Source organism: Rutilus rutilus (assembly GCF_951802725.1).
Source record: "Rutilus rutilus genome assembly, chromosome: 17".
NCBI classification, from domain to species: domain Eukaryota; kingdom Metazoa; phylum Chordata; class Actinopteri; order Cypriniformes; family Leuciscidae; genus Rutilus; species Rutilus rutilus.
The window spans coordinates 16,215,249-16,231,919 of NC_140230.1; the positions used below are offsets into that span (position 1 = coordinate 16,215,249).

General features: G+C 36.4%; 1 protein-coding gene across 1 annotated transcript; it reads left to right on the top strand.

Moving 5' to 3' along the window:
- The first annotated feature begins 1,327 nt into the window (after positions 1 to 1,327).
- On the top strand, positions 1,328 to 14,407 carry trim109 (tripartite motif containing 109). Its single transcript, XM_084386116.1, has 7 exons — positions 1,328 to 1,681; positions 4,083 to 4,646; positions 10,639 to 10,734; positions 10,847 to 11,080; positions 12,297 to 12,388; positions 12,475 to 12,590; positions 12,802 to 14,407. The coding sequence occupies exons 2-7, from the start codon at positions 4,194 to 4,196 to the stop codon at positions 13,305 to 13,307; spliced, it is 1,497 nt and encodes a 498-aa protein (XP_084242242.1). The 5' UTR covers positions 1,328 to 1,681; positions 4,083 to 4,193; the 3' UTR covers positions 13,308 to 14,407.
- Positions 14,408 to 16,671: the final 2,264 nt, after the last annotated feature.

Genomic DNA, 16,671 nt, shown 5'->3' on the forward strand with positions numbered 1-16,671 from the left:
ATTCTGGTGTGACTGATTTTCACATACATTCATTTCTACAGTGGAATGTGCAAAGTGTATTCACAAACGAGATTGAAAGAGAAGAAGCGGAATATTATGACTAATTGTGTCTGAAGTGCTGGAATTATTAAATGTATAGATTGTGTACCTGCTAGCTGTATTAGCTGTTATTTCATTTGATAGAGGTGTCTGCATTGTGGTTTAGAAGGGAAATGGCACTCTCTCGTGGTAATAATATTAACACTGAGATACTGATATAATATGCAGATTTGAAACTGCAACTAATCAAATGTTAAAATAACCTTATTGAATGAAAAGAATAGTCCAATGGCATTTTGATAAAGAGACTCGTATCAAAAATTCCTTGTTTTCCTAAAGGTCTACATGCAAAAAATAGCTTGAACTTGTCTACAAAGGAGCCAGCAGGGTCACTGGAGAGCATACTTGAGATTAAATATCGAATAAATAATAAATAAACATCACATATAAAATCATTTCGTATTAATTAGCCTATATATATGTCTATGAATAAATCTACGTGTATATACACACTCACAGACATGTTCGAGTTTGGACTTCGTTCGTTGACAAATTTAACTAGTGAGAAAGTGAAAAGTGTGCTTTAAGGAAGTTTACATTTTCCATAGGAGTGGAGGTGAATTACACTTGCATAATATCGCCATCTAGTGGATTAAGTAGATCAGTGCAGGGTATCTTTGTATAATCCCATCAACCTCGACTGGTTGAACAACACAAGGATAGACATGAAACTGCTCTTTTAATTCTTTCAAATAAGTAAAATAAAATTGCATAAATTATATTAAATTGACCAAAGTATTTAAAGGCTGGAGGTTACATTAAAAACATAAATTGTAACATTACATGTTAATTCTTTTTTAAATGTTAAATCCACTATTGTTTTATATAGAATTGTTCTATTGCCTTTATTGATAGAGTGGGGGGAAGCGCCTAATTTTAATTTAAAAAAATTAAATCACGTAATTTTTTTCTGTGAAACGAAAGTTAAATGTGTCTAGAATAGTTATACTAGTTTTCAGTGACAATGGCATAAATTATAAACCAAATATGAAAAATGTCCAAAATTTTAATTGTTATTAGATTTTTGACAAAAATTTGACTCCACCACAGGTGGGGTAAAATGCCCCCACTCTGATAAAGCAATTTGCTTTATACATTTACAGCAAAATCAGAGTACAAGCAGCTTTAGCTTAAAATAAAAATCAAAAACGCCTAAAATATGAATATTTATTAATGAACCATGCTGAAAACCAGCCTATTTGAAAAATACTGTTAGCTGCTAACTGGCTAGCGAAAAGAGGTGTAGAGCAGCAGGTATGACGTAAATTTGTGGGCCAAATCGCGGAAACGAGTTAGCGTTTTAGCACTTCATAGTCCCTAAGTGCTTTTTTAGTTTTTTTTTTTATGGGGTTTTTGGTTAAATGGCTGAAATAATGTCTTTGGTGAACACAAGCTCAAGATACTTTCACATTTTATTCTACAACATAAATTACAGCAGTTTTACTCCCCTCGTGAATTTTTAAGCTGTTATGTGTCTTGAAAAAGGCGGTTGCTAACCAGTTGCTAAATGGGACCAGAGCTGCTGAAAAACAATGGGGCTACAGAGGCTGTCTGGGACATTAAACGCCATCATGCATAACAGGTAAACCCAGTCTGCTTTTACAGCCTCCTTATGCTCATAATTGTGCTCTTATTAACTATTCTAACTTAAACTTTCTGGGAAAATGTTGTTTAGGCCTAGATAAAAACTGAAAGAGTTTTGGAATCTTATGATGGTGATGTTGAAGTCATGCAACCGTGGTTTAGTTAGTTTTTAGCCTACCTTTAGCTTTTTACTTCTGCCTATTGTTTTTCGGCTTCAAAATTCATAAAATTTGCATTCATCTGTGAAAACAATCCAAAAGCCAATGGAAAAATCCCATTGGGTTTTTGTCGAGGTAACCAGCGTGATACTAACTGCCGATTGGCCTACAAAGTGACGTCATACCTGCACCACTCTTGTCAATTATTCACCAAAAAAAAAAAATTTCACTCTTGTCAATGTAGTCTATAGCAACAACAAAAACATATTTTAGCTCCATGGTGGTTATTTTGGGGGAAATAGTAGTGTTTTACCCTGGGTATTTCCCCCCACTCTACCCTATAGCCTTGTCTACTTACTCTTATTAGAGTGTTGGTATTAGTAGACTGGTAGGGTTAGGGTTAGAATAAGTTGACACGTACTTGCAAAGTTACTTATAATCAGTAGAATGTCTGCTGGGGGACCATCACAATAAAGAGTTAGCAGATACTAAGCAGACAGTCTACTAATACTCTAGTTGCAAAATTACTTATAGTCAACAGATTGTCAAAAGGAACCATCAAAATAAAGTGTTACCAATTAGGCTACAGCAATGAATTACTTAGTAAATAATTACACCCAACAGTATTCAGTATTCACCTTGGTGGGGGTACGAGAAAACAGCTGTGACAGTAAGATACATGTTGTAGCTCAGACTTAAGCATTTAAATATAAATGAATTCCAATTGTAATCAATACATATTCATCATTGTATCAGCTGTATTACTATAGGCTAATAAGCCTTATATTAAAACCTATAGGAATACCAGTGAATCTCGGCCATTTCCATACTGCATATCATTATGAGCTAACCATGTGATGCAGCAGTGAAAGACCTGTGCTGTGCATAACTGAACCTCTGCTAAAGCACGCATCATGTCAATCATTTTTGACACTGTCACCGTTGGTTGAAATAACAAGGAGTGAAGCAAAACAAAAACCAAACAAAACCCACATTATCCACTACAGATATCTGATGGCAGCTGTTTTTACAACTGCTCATTCTTTCATGGTCTTTAGCTGATGTAAGCGCCTGGACTACCAGCTGTTAGGGTTGAGATCAATTTGTTGGTGGTCAAGCGAAGTATAGAAACTTGGACCTGGACCAGGAACAGTAATGCGCATAGCACAATATATCTTATCATAATACAATTTCTGTTCATTATATTTTACTGTTTTTTTATTATTATTATTATTATTATTTAATTTATTTGTATAATTGGCCTTAGCCCTGGATAATTTATAAACTCTGACTTTGATTCTGATATTTATTTATTTATTTGTTTGTTTGTTTGTTTGATATTTATTCTAAGCTTCATATTAAATGACACATTTTACATTTAGGGACAGTAAAGACATTTATAATATTACAAAAAGATTACTATTTCAAATAAATGCTGTTCTTTTGAACTTTCTATCCATCAAAGAATCCTGAAAAAAATATGTCATGGTTTCCACAAAAATATTAAACACTGTTTTCAGCATTGCTAAAAATAATGTTTCTTGAGCAGCAAATCAGCATATTAGAATGATTTCTGATTGATCATGTGACTATGACAAGAATTATGATGCTGAAAATTCAGCTCTGCCATCACAGAATAAATTACATTAAAACAAATAGAAAACATTTAGTTTACATAGTTTTATAATAGTTCATAATATTGCTGTTTTACTGTATCAAATAAATGCAGCCTTGGTGAGCAGAAGAGACTTGCTGACCTCAAAATGTTGGCCATAGCTTAGTTAATTTACAAGAATATAAATGCTATGAGACTCATATCAGCAAATGAAAAAATAATACAGCCTACAGTTTACTCTGTTGATTATTATAGTAGCTAAGACTCTAATTATAGAGATGGCAACAGTATGGTTGTCCCTGCTTGTATTATCTGCACATGTGATCATCCAACCACCTGTTGTGTCCCTCAATATGAGAGGGAAGGTCAAATCTGACTTTGGTAATATGAGCTAACCATTTGTTTTGTCCTAAACGAACAAGTAGGCTTCTCTTGATATGAATCAGTCAGACTGTAATTTAAATGTGTTTGAGGTGACACGATTTATTGGGGGAAGTTCATCTGTGCGGGGAGTCGAATATGGCTCCCTTTATTTAGAACACTAGGACAAGTCAAGTATGGGCAGAGGAAGAGCTCCCAAACACTCCTGCCCTGGTGGACATGTGTGTTGTCATTTGTCTCTGCAGCTGTTGGGACAACACCTCACATCTAAACCCCCTGTGCCAGCGAGTGTTTGGGACATTTAGGGGACACAAGCAGGGTCTTGTCAGCCAACGCATTTCAAACAAGTAGTTGTAATGGACTCTCGGCTGTCGAAGCAGATCCAGTGCTCCGTGTGTTTGGGGGACTTCACGGATCCCGTGAGCCTGCTGTGCGACCACACGTTCTGCCGACAGTGTATCAGCAATCATTCCCAAAGCAGCCGCTTGAGACTGTGTCCGGAATGCAGGCGACCCTATACTATGTGGGACCTCCGGTCCAACCGCGTCCTGCGGAATATGGTGAATGCCGTGAGGGAGCACTTGAGCGAGCAACAGGCGCTCAGGGACGGAGCCGCTTCGGGAGCAGACGGTGGGACTGCAGTGAGAGTGTTTGAAGAACCGGAGAAGCTGGTGTGTTCAGATCATCAGGAGAGACTCAGGCTGTTCTGTGAGACGGACCAGAAACTGGTGTGTCTGATCTGTAGGGACGGTGAGAAACACCAGGGCCACAAGTTCAAACCCGTGGAGGAGGCAGCGGAGCCCAGGAAGGTCAGTGAGTTAGGACTGAAAAGTCATAAACTGTAGATATTACGTTCATTAAGTTTGTGTTTGATGCTACTTAAATTGCAGGTCATATCCAGGTCAGAAATCTGAAGTTTTTTGGTTATATTTTGCATCTAATCCCACATTGAAGACTAACTGAAGAGATGTGATCATCTAATAAGTTGCTGTACATTTGTCTTATAAACTGAAAAATAGTTATGTAGGGCAGTTATTGCAGCAAGTTTGTTCTGGGTCTCGGAGACCCTAGGAATCATTTACTGTTTCTCAATATAATAAAATAGGCTACTTGATTGAAGTATGAAGTTGGTTCTTCATGACTTTTCACAATCTTAAAGGGATAGTTCACAAACCAAACCTGTGAGACTTTCGTTCATCTTCGGAACACAAATTAAGATCTTTTTGATGAAATCTGAGAGCTTTTTGACAGCTAAGAAACTACCACTTTGACACTTCAAAAAGTTAATAAAGAGATCGTAAAATAATCCATATGAATTGAGCGGATTAGTCCAAATTTTCTGAAGAGACACGATCGCTTTATATAATGAACAGATGTAATTTAAGCTTTTAGTCACATATTAACATTCATCGTTTCACACATCAGTTATGATAAATGGAAGCTCAAGCATGTTCGCTTGTGAGAGAACCAATGAGGTTTCAGAGTGGTATGTTTTTTATGTCATTTTTTTATTCATTTCAGATATATACCATTTAATCATGATAATTTTCGATCACAAAACCATGATTCATTTTCATAAGAGGCGGTGAGGCTTACAAAAGCGAGAGCTTACAAAAGTGAACAAAAAACAGCTTTGCCCTTTGTTTACATAGCAACAAATTAAAACTTTTAATTAGAACTGTTAATAGAAAACACATCTAAATAATAAGACATACTTGCAAAGTGGGAATTGCTCCATTCCACGAGCTTTTGTGCAGTGTTGTTTTCGTCAACGATGACGATAACGAAATGATTTCGTTGACGCACCTTTTTTTATGACGATAACGCGACGATGACTAGCTAAAAATGGCTCTAAGGTGACTAAAACATGACGAGACGTTTTCGAGTTTTCGTTGACGAGACGAGAGGGAACGAAAATTATTATAAGTCTGATGTTCAATTAGGGTTGCCAACCGTTCCGTATAATACAGAATCGTCCCGTATTTGACACAACACAATAAAGTCTTGTTCCGTATTGAACTGATACAGAACGCACTTTGTTCCGTATTTTTGAAAATCAATTCAGTGCAAATCCATGACAGACACATAGCTTCTAATATGTCAGACTATGAACGAAGACATTTGTAGGCTATGAGAAAAAAAAACCCAGACGGTGCGGTAGATACTAATTTCTCCCCCTGCTTGTCTATGATCAGCGTAGCGTTTTTAACATCTTGGAACATCATCAGAGAATGCCCTTTTAATAGGGGTTATGCGCAACATACTTCCGGGTTCTACAAAACAGATATAACTACTTCCGGTCGTCAGCTACTGAGGTAAACACAGCGTAGGAATGGCGACCTTTTATAGCCGGTGTTTACAGGAGCTACCCATTCTATCCATTTCAGATGTACATCGTATTGCCAAACGGACTTCCAGAGTACAGCCCCGAGTACTCCGTTAGATAAAGGATTTAAGTTTTTACGCCTGCTCGTTTATTCATGATTATGAAGGTAAGTTAGTATATGTAGCTTTTGCTAATGGCATCCGATGTAGAGTTAGCTAACTATCAGTAAGTTAGTTTAGACTTGTATGCTATCATAGTAGTTTAACCTTTTATATTTGCTTGCAGACGATTAAAACAATCAAATGAAGACTGCATTTTTTTTTTTTTATAAAATTTTTTTTTCTGATACTTAAGCATTCGTGACATTTGAATTAAAACCGAAATAAGAATTGTATTCTAAAAAAAGCGCAAAATAAGTTACCTCAGAGATCATCTACCGCTGCAGATGCGTACGTTAATGCAAACCGGAAATGTTTATACCTGTTTTCCGGTTCGAACGTTGGGCGTTCCGCATAACCCCTATTGGTCGTTTCAGTCATTGGTGAGTCACGTATCGTAGCAACGATGACGACAAGTGACAACAGCGGGAAATGTAAAAATGACTACCTCCGAGCAGCCGGCGAAAAAGAAAAGAGCACAGAAATGTCAAATTGAATGGGAAAATGACTACCCGTGGCTGGAATGCGTGAGGGACAATGAATACAAGGCCAATTGTACCATATGCCGTCGCGTTTTTTCTGTTTGTCACGGCGGAGTGTGTGATATTAAGCAGCACGCATCAGGAGATAATCTAATAATTCTATTGAATAAGTTCGCACATAAGGCTAAGTTACAGAAAACTGTTGTGTTTATTTTTCTTCAAATGCAGTCTAAGCCGGTGAGTTTTGAATGTTATATGTTGTATTTGTTTAAGTTAAAAATAAAACGTATTATAAACTAAACAAATCCATGGTTCATTGTTGGCAAAATGATCATGATAGCCTTTATATTTCATGTGGTTCAGTCTTGTATATTGATAGGCCTACTTTGCTATTCTATAAATATATAGGCCTAATAAGTTGTATTATAATATGCTATAAGGTATGAAATATATTTATCTAAATGTATCAATTAGTTTCCACAATATTCACCAGAAGTCATCATTTCAGAGGTTATTTTTCAAGAAATAAATTATGAATTGCAACACTTGCTACAATCTGTCAAACCTAAGCCCATTTCCAATACTTTTTAACCTAAATGAATTTGTTAAAGACTACTTTTTTTCTTTCTTTTTTTTTACTAAAATTGACTAAAACTTGACTAAAACCTTTTTGTGTTTTCGTCGACTAAAACTTGACTAAAACTATGAAGTTTATAAGTGACTAAAACGTGACTAAAATGTGACTAAAAAGTCACAAGACTAAGACGGCTGAATCCCAATTCTCTGTCTTACCCCTAAAGCCTGTAAAAATCAGTCTTCATGTATTTCACAACACTTCAGATTGTGATTCTTATTAAGTGGGGGTCATTTTTTAGGATTTTTTGCCTAACCTAAGTCTCTGAGACCCTGACACCTTGCTCTTCTGGAGACTCCAGGTAGGTTGCAGTTCTGGAAAATGGTGGCGCTGGAGAATAAAGGGTTCCTGGTGGTTTCACACTTAATTCTTCACCTTAATTCTTAATTCTTTTGCAGTTAACATGTGTCTTTTCTTCTCCACCTGTTTTTGTCTGACCCTGCTGACCCAATGAGCATTTCACTGTCCAATGGTCATGCCTTAACTGCAGAGGTGTAAAATACTTGAGTAATTTTACTTGATTACTGTACTTAAGTATTATTTTTGGGGATTTTTACTTTACTTGAGTACAATTAAAAATCAGTACTTTTACTTTTACTTAATTACATTTTTTAAGAAAAAAAAGTACTTTTTACTCCTTACAATTCTATTTATAGTCAAAAAGTACTTATTTTTTGGAGATCACTTCATTTTATTTTCCCTTGCTATTACCAAACCAATTGAATTGTGCTGATGCTGTTTAATTTAAATGTCATTTATTCTGCCAATGAGATTCGGTTTCACATTTCACCAAATTGGTCAGACATGTTCATTGGTCATTTGGAAGTGACATCATGTCGCATCTATTACCACAACGCACAGCACCTTGACCTGGAAATGAGAGAAATTATAACAGTCAATCACAGGGGGTCAATCCAGGGGGGCACTGTTTCATATTTTATTGAAGCCTCCCCGGACGCCACCATTGATTAGCGGACCATCACCTGCTGTTAGCATCCCATTGACTCCCATTCATTTTGGCGTCACTTTGACAGCGAATAACTTTACATCTGAGGCGTTTAAAGACTCCATTTGTCCACTATTTATTTCTAAAGAAACAAGAAAATGTATAAAAGGCTCCATTACCTTGTATCTTATGTTATGGCCCCGTAGAAGCAGTTTTTGTAAAAATAGGCTAACGATTGCGTCATAACCACGCGACTCTCTGTCGCACAGTAGAGAGATTACCGTATGGACAGGAGGAGAAGCTCACGGGCAATCGGGGGGACGTGGAGGCAAAATGACAAAATAATTAATCAGAATACTTAGCAAAAGTTTCTCCTGCTCCTAGCTCATGGACAGCTCCTACTCACACTCTCCGTCTCTGCGAGTTTCGGAAGGGAGTGATTCAGATTTCTCTCGGCACAGCTACTAGAAGACAGACGGGTTGCTCACGTCACATCTACGTCGTCAAGCTCAGTTTGAGTCTGCGCAGTACGCTCGACCCCCAGGAAGTGAGTGCTTCTAATTGACTTTACTTGTCTCCGTTGAATCCAATGGGGTTGCTGTGTCCAGTTTATATACTGTCTATGGGTCAATCCAGCAGCCTAAAAGCGTACCACCCCCGGGGGCCGCCATTGGCTAACGAGCCATCACCTGCTGTTAGCATTCCATTGACTCCCATTCATTTTGGCATCACTCTGACAGCGAATAACTTTACATCTGAGACGTTTAAAGACTCCATTTGTCCATTATTTATTTCTAAAGAAACACGAAAATGTATAAAAGGCTCCATTACCTTGTATCTTATGTTATGGCCCCTTAGAAGCAGTTTTTGTAAAAATAGGCTAACAATTGCATCATAACCACGCGACTCTCTGGAAATTACCGTATAGACAGGAGGAGAAGCTCACAGTCAATTGGGGGGACGTGGAGGCATAAAGTCAAGGGAGAAGCCCATAGAGAGTCATAAAGTTGCTCCTGCTCCTAGCTCATGGACAGCTCCTACTCACACTCTCTGTTTTCTGCAAGTTAGATTTCTCTTGGCACAGCTACTAGAAGACTTACAACGGTCAGACAGGTTGCTCACGTCACATCTACGCCATCAAGCTCAGTTTGAGTCTGCGCAGTACGCTCAGCCATCAGGAAGTGAGTGCTTCTAATTTGCTTCACTTTTCTCTGTTGAAATCTATGGGGTCGCTGTGTCCATTTCTTATACTGTCTATGGTCAATCAGTGGAAGAAAATGGAGGAAGAACGTGATTCAGCTGCAAACACAGTCCAAAATCAGCCACAGGATCAAGAGTACCCGTGGCCGTACCTTAGCGAATTCTTTTCTTTTAGTGGTAAAAGCATGTTTAGTGGATTGTTTAAAAAATGTTGCATACTGGCATTAGATAGTAGTCTTATAGTTTGATAAATAAATACAATTAAATACAAACAGTTCTAAAGCAGGATAAAACCTTGTATGTGGTTCATTCACTTCATGATTTTAGAGATTAAAAGCTTAAACAAGAATCTCTAGTTTACATTATTGCTGTTACTTTTACTTCTTTAATACTCAAGTACAATTTTAATGTGGTACTTTTTTACTTTTACTCGAGTACGATTCTGGCCAGATACTTTTACTTTTAATTGAGTAAAATTTTCCCTCAGTACTTGTACTTTCACTTGAGTAACATTTTTGAGTACTTTTTACACCTCTGCTTAACTGCAATCTCTAGTATTGCATTAGTATTGTATCCTTCTCATGGGCATTTAATACATTTTGACTTTTCAGGCTTAGTTAAATCTCTTTTTTGGCTTATTTTATCTGTAAAAGAAAACTTGCCTAATAATTCTGCACACCTGAATATAAGGCGTTTTCATTTCCAGCCTTCATGAACAATTATATATCACTTATAAATGATTAAATACAAAATGAATAGTAGTTATTAAGATTAATATGGTTTGGAATTGGCAAAATGTGCCTGGGAATAAAATATGATCAGAAAATCAACGTGCCTAATAATTCTGCACACACTGTATTTTCAGTTCCTAATACACTTTGTTTGTTGTCATCCAGTTTGAAATGTTGACTAAAAACACTGAGGTTTTACAGATTTTTTTGTTGCGGTATTCTCTCCATACGTATACGCTTTGCAGTTTTTAGCTAAAGGAAATCTTTTTGAGTGAAACGGTTTAAAGGTAATGCCTGAAATATGAAATATCTTGTGTGTTGTAGAATTTATTGTTAGAGCCTCTGAGTTTCCTGTCAAAGGAGAATGAAGACCTGCAGACTCTTATCAAGAAACAGACGAATGAGATCTCTAAAACTGAGGTGAAAAATACACTTTACACAAAAGAGTGAAACAATCGATCAACATCCCTCTAAAGACTCCATAAAGGATCACAGCAGGGTTCATTACTATCCGTGATTCTTTTTTTCTCAGGAAAGGTCTCGGCAGCTCTCTTCTCAGATCTCTGCACAGTTTGAAGAGATGCACCAGTTCCTGAGGAAAAAGGAGGAGCAAGTGAAGAAAATGTTGGTGAAAGAAGAGAAGGAAATGATTGAGAAGATGAAAAGAAATAGAGCAGAAATAGAAGAGAAGCTGAACGATGGAAGAGAGAAGGAAGGGATTCTACACTCAGTCTTTGAGTCCGATCAGCCAGACGGGTTTCTGCAGGTTCAAACAAACATTTGCATTCAGCACAATTTGTCCAGTTAGCTATGTCCAACATACTTGCAGTAGGGATTAAAAGGGGAAAATATGTTGTTATTTTTAATGTTATTCAATATTGATGAAGAAATATAATTAGTCTAAAAATTAATAATTCGATTTTATACAGTTTGCTTTGATTAAAAATCATACAAATATGAGTTTTAATCAGACTTTTTTACCTGAATACAATCCTTTCACTTAATAATAATCTGCTGATTTAATCACTATAAACAAAACTGACAATCATAAACATGATCCTAAATTATAGAAATATTATAATATAGAAATTAGGTAACACAGTTTCCGCTACACATCTTGTTATGTAGTTACCGGTACTATAGTAATAACAGTAAATTACAAGCAATAAACCCTAAAACAAACTCATACCATAATTCTATAGTAGGTACATCTTTGTAACGTATCCACTGGGAGGCAAATTTAACCAAACAAACAAATACAAAGACTTGACATGACTTGGCTAAACTTGAATATGAAACAAGGAAGAAGAAACTCACCATAACTCATGTCAAGCGCATATGAAGATTGATATCTAAAAAATTTGATATCTTAATTAAAATAAAATAAAATAAAACGCAGATAAAATAACTAGTTTGTTTTGATATCACCGTCAGTTCATACTGCTGTTAACACTTTCTCTGACAAGCGGATGCGATGAGACCTGTTTGTTCATGTCACATTTAAAATAAAGCCTACATAGAACATTTGGAATAGTTAGAAAAATAGTATATATAATTTAATCTTTCTCGTTGCATGCAATGACCTCAACACTGTCAGAAATAATGTGCAAAAATTGTACCATCAGGGGTACAACAGCTTGTCTCTTGGTCAGTACCTTTAACAGGACAACTTTACCTTCATTTGTACACCTAAAAGGTGGATATTAGTGATTTAGAGATATATGTACCTTTAAGGTACTACTATGAATCGTTTAAGTGTGAATCAAGTATAAAGATGGCCCAGTGAAATACTGTTGTACCCCTAAAGGTATTTTTTGCATATTTTTCTGAGAGTGAAGAATCAGATGTGATTTTTGGGAGGTAAGAAAGGACTAGCTAAGCACAAATTATTGCATATATTATCCATAACGTAACACTGGGTTATCCATAGCCGCAGTTTTCATGATGATAACAATTTGCTATGTCTGGTTCTTCTCCTGTAGTGGTGGACTGAGAAAGGGCTGGAATTTGTTGAAGAGATGAAAGAGAAAGAAAGCTGCAGTGAAAATAATGACAGTGCTTCTCAAACAACCAAGTATGACAATACACTGTAATGATTGAGGTAAACATGACCAATTATGTATATATCCCATCAGTCACAATTCATCTCCTGCATTGTAGGTTCAAATCAACAGTGAAAAGCGTAAATTTCACACCTAATTCTTTGTTCCTCGGCCTTCATGAGACTCATTTGCAGTTTATTGTGTGGAAGGAGATGCTGGGCTCTATCAAACCAGGTGAGGACATCAGTTATCTATATGTAGACAACACTATATTCAAATACATGTAAAAGTATTTTAGCACACTAAATGGTGAACATAAGAAACTTCTTTCAAAAACATTTGGAGAAAAAAGAAATCATAATTATTTCAAAAATATTTGACCGGTAGTTTTTGACCGGTAAACTAAGCTGCATTTTTCTTTCAAATTTTTGTTCGTCTTTCTTAGTCCCTGATCGTAATGTCATACACGACTGTCATGACCCATACCTGAGGGTCTCCTCCGACGGGCGCAGCGTCATCCGCACATCCAAAAAGGGGATTTTTTTGCAACACAAAGACTATAGGCCTCTGGCCAGGACCCACAAGACCTTCCAGTCAGGGCAGCACTACTGGGAGGTGGACGTAGGAGCGAAGATAGACTGGAGCGTGGGCTTTGATGGTGGCTGTATAAGCAACTTAAACAAGGACATTGGGCTTCACCTTAAGCATGACCAAGGCTACTGCATCAAAGAGTACGAGACAGTGACAGAGATAGATCTGACAGTGAAACCACACAGGATAGGGCTGTACCTGGACTGCGACAGATGTCAGGTGTGCTTCTATAATGCCGATGGCATGACTCTACTGCACACCTCCACATACCCTTCCTCCATCCCTTACTCGCTCAGCCTCTCTCCTGGAGCTTATCTGGCAGGGAAGAATGCTGATCCTCTGACAGTGTCCTGGAACTGATCCGTCCCGGAAACAATTAGGCGCTTTATTAAGAAGAAAAAAAAAGACCACAGGAGATTTTGTTCTTTATTTTAGACAACAAGGGAAATAAGCTTATCTGGCATTTCTGCTGCATCATGCTTTGGTAAATAATAATTATGACATCCATTGTCAAAATGATCAGATACTGTAGTAATTATGAGAAAAGTCAAAATTATGACGTACTAAGACAATTATAAGATTAAAAAGTCAATGATTTTGACTTTTTATGTAATAATTATAACTTTTATCTCATAATTGTAACTTTTTCATAATTTTGGTTATCTTATCATCTTAACTTTTTGTCAATTTCAACTTTTTATCTCATAATTATGACTTTTTTTTTGTAACTTTTTTGTCTTTTGTGGCAGAAATTGACTTCTGTAGGAAATAGTTTAGATGCAGCTACCATAGAGTCACTTTCATTCTTTCAACATGGTTAATTACAGTAATAACAATATAGAGTATATAATTATAGAAAATACATCATATACTGTATATATATAGTTTATGGACTTGGTTTGTTTGATATTAGAAGTGTTGTATGGTTATACTGGTGTAACTTCTGCATGGAAAGAAAAAGCAAAAGCATTTTTTGAACAATACCAGCAACACTTGTGAAGGTGATAATTAAAAATAATACTGTTTATTTCATGAACGGGTTTTGGCGCACAGGCCTTCATCAGGGCTAAAATATGTGCAAGGTGCACAAAGACTCATTTAAATACAAAGACAAAATTCAAATGTACAAACAACTAATAAGAAAGTCAAATGTATGGCAACAACCAATCATAACATATGAGATAAGTGATCACAAGTGATCTTTGATCAGTTATGTTATCCTGCCTTGTCCTCCCCTTTGTCATGTGATTCCCTTGTCTTCTTGTGATCATGTCATGTGCTTCCTTGTTTAATGTGTTCTCATTGGTTCATTGTTTAATCCTGTCTTGTCAAGTCATTAGTATGTGTATTCATTGACCTCATGTTTCCAGTCTTTTGTCTTGTCCCTTTAACCAGTCAGTGAGTGTCAAGTTTTTTATTTTGTATCTGTTCACGTTGGGTGTTAATAAATACTGCACTTGGGTTTTATCAAGCGCACCTTCAGTGGACTATCTGTCACGCTAGAGCCTCATCAATAGGGCATGCATGCGCTGAACAGTAAGTTAAAGTTAGTAACCGTAATCTAATCCTGGAACAGAACCTGCACCTGAGCATGTTCAGAGAGTAGGTTTGCTTGCTATGGCTACTTACACACCCTGAAAGTTACCTCCGTTTTTGGAACTGAAAGTTGAGGTTATCCGTTTACTTACCCTTAAACATACCCGGGTATGTCACATAACCTGCTTTCTGGAATACCCCCCCTGTAGCATTGCAGCTGACGTGTCTAAACAACACCAAACACTGTGCATTCGTGGCCACAGCACTCATACTCTTCAGCACCACACACTCTTTGTTTCTTTTCATATTTTATTGGGTATATTTACAAACACCAACATGCATAGAGCTGATTCACAGGGAATTACAGAACTCAAGAGTTGGTACAGAACATATTATGTTTTAAGTGTGCTACCAGCGATGGGCAATACCACACAGAGCTACGCAACTCATCACCACACAAAAGTACACACACAAGTGATAGAAAGAGAGATAGATAGACAAGAGAAACAGATGAATAGCAGATAAATTGGTATAATTAACCACAAACAATCAGTACACTATATTTATAATGCAACATAGCCGTCTCTTTCTCCAAAACATACTAATGTAATTCAAATCTCACAATTATAATGAAAATAACAGCTACAAGAAAAAATGATATAATAATGATGATAATAATAAAAAAATGATTAAGTCATGCATCATTGCAGTTTGCCCTGTGAGGTAAGACTATGATACTAAATATGATTTTCTACCGAACCCCTGCTTAACTCTCAAGCCATAACATTTTATTATATTTTTCTTCATTTTTAAAAGAGACATTAAAGTTCAAGCCAATTACAAAGTTAACTTCACAAGTTCTGTCTCAGATTTTTTTCTAATATACCGCCTAAACTATAGGCTATCCTAAAAACAGTACCAATTGTCCCAGACAAAATTCCAGACATTAAGTTTCAATTGTAAGCTTTCATACGCTACACATACAGTAATGTGAATGCTCAGTTCTTTCAGTGCTCAGTTGATACTGTAGCTGGCTGCTTTTCTACATTTGGATGGAATCGTCCTGAAGGTAAATCACCATGTGGTGTAATGGACAAAGCTGTGTTCCATGCGGACTGGCACGTTACCGGGACAAGATTCATCTTTCATTTTATCGAATATGTTTTTGATTAGCAGCTCAGCTGAAAGCAGTGCCAAGCCAGAGTTGTGACACAAATGTATACTACACATGAGCATTCAGTTGTGGGAAACACAGAGGGCCATTTAATGAAGAAGAATTAGCAAGCTCTAATTTAAATCACCTTTCCCACTACAGCCACTAAAATCCTCGCCATACCTTTAGCATGAAGCATTTTTGAGTGAATGTGTCCGTGCTCACAAATAAGTTGTATAGATGATTATTACCTTACATTTGCTACACACATTCATACACATTCATGCAGGTTTAGTATGTAAACCCCTGATTCGACGCATTATACTGATGCAGAATATCCATTCAAAAGAAAATCATCAATGCGATCAATCATATATGGGTTTCCCCAGCAACAAGCCTCATAAACAGTACAGTACAGAGTATGCATAGTCACTATCAAGCTCATGGTGATGTAGATCTTACCACATAAGCCATCACACTGTAAGAAATATAAAAGAATCATCTACACACTACCACACTAATATATTCGACTGTTACCATTGAGAGTTACAATAATAACAATAAGACAATAATAATAAAACAAAAAGTTTTTCCTTTTTTCTGGTAAGTGAGATAATAAAATTAGGGAATCTTCAAGCAACACAAAGTTCATCTATTAATTGATCGAGAACAAATTATTACTATTTTGAGGAATAAATTATTTTTTATTGTCAAGCAATTAGTTTATAGACTGACTAGTCAGTAAATCCTTAGCTTTTTAATCAAATAAAAACATTAATTGTATAATAAATTAAAGAGTTAATTAATGCAGCACCCAAATAACCAAAACTTATGCCTTTGCAATAATGAAGTTGTTGGCATTTTTATAAAACATTGCTGGGCTGATGATATGACAAGAAAGGGTTTGGATAAAAAAAAGCCACATATGCATATTGGTTGTTTATTGGACTTAAAATTATGATGAAATGCTGTTTTACGAATATACGTTTTTTGATAACTTTGCGCTGAGCTGTTTAATAAGGTAAGCTTGTGGGC

Coding starts and splice junctions, on each gene's coding strand:
- trim109 (XM_084386116.1), top strand. CDS start 4,194: ATGGACTCTCGGCTGTCGAAGCAGATCCAGTGCTCCGTGTGTTTGGGG. Junction 12,389..12,474: donor AGTGCTTCTCAAACAACCAA/GTATGACAATAC, acceptor CCTGCATTGTAG/GTTCAAATCAACAGTGAAAA. Junction 12,591..12,801: donor GCTGGGCTCTATCAAACCAG/GTGAGGACATCA, acceptor CGTCTTTCTTAG/TCCCTGATCGTAATGTCATA.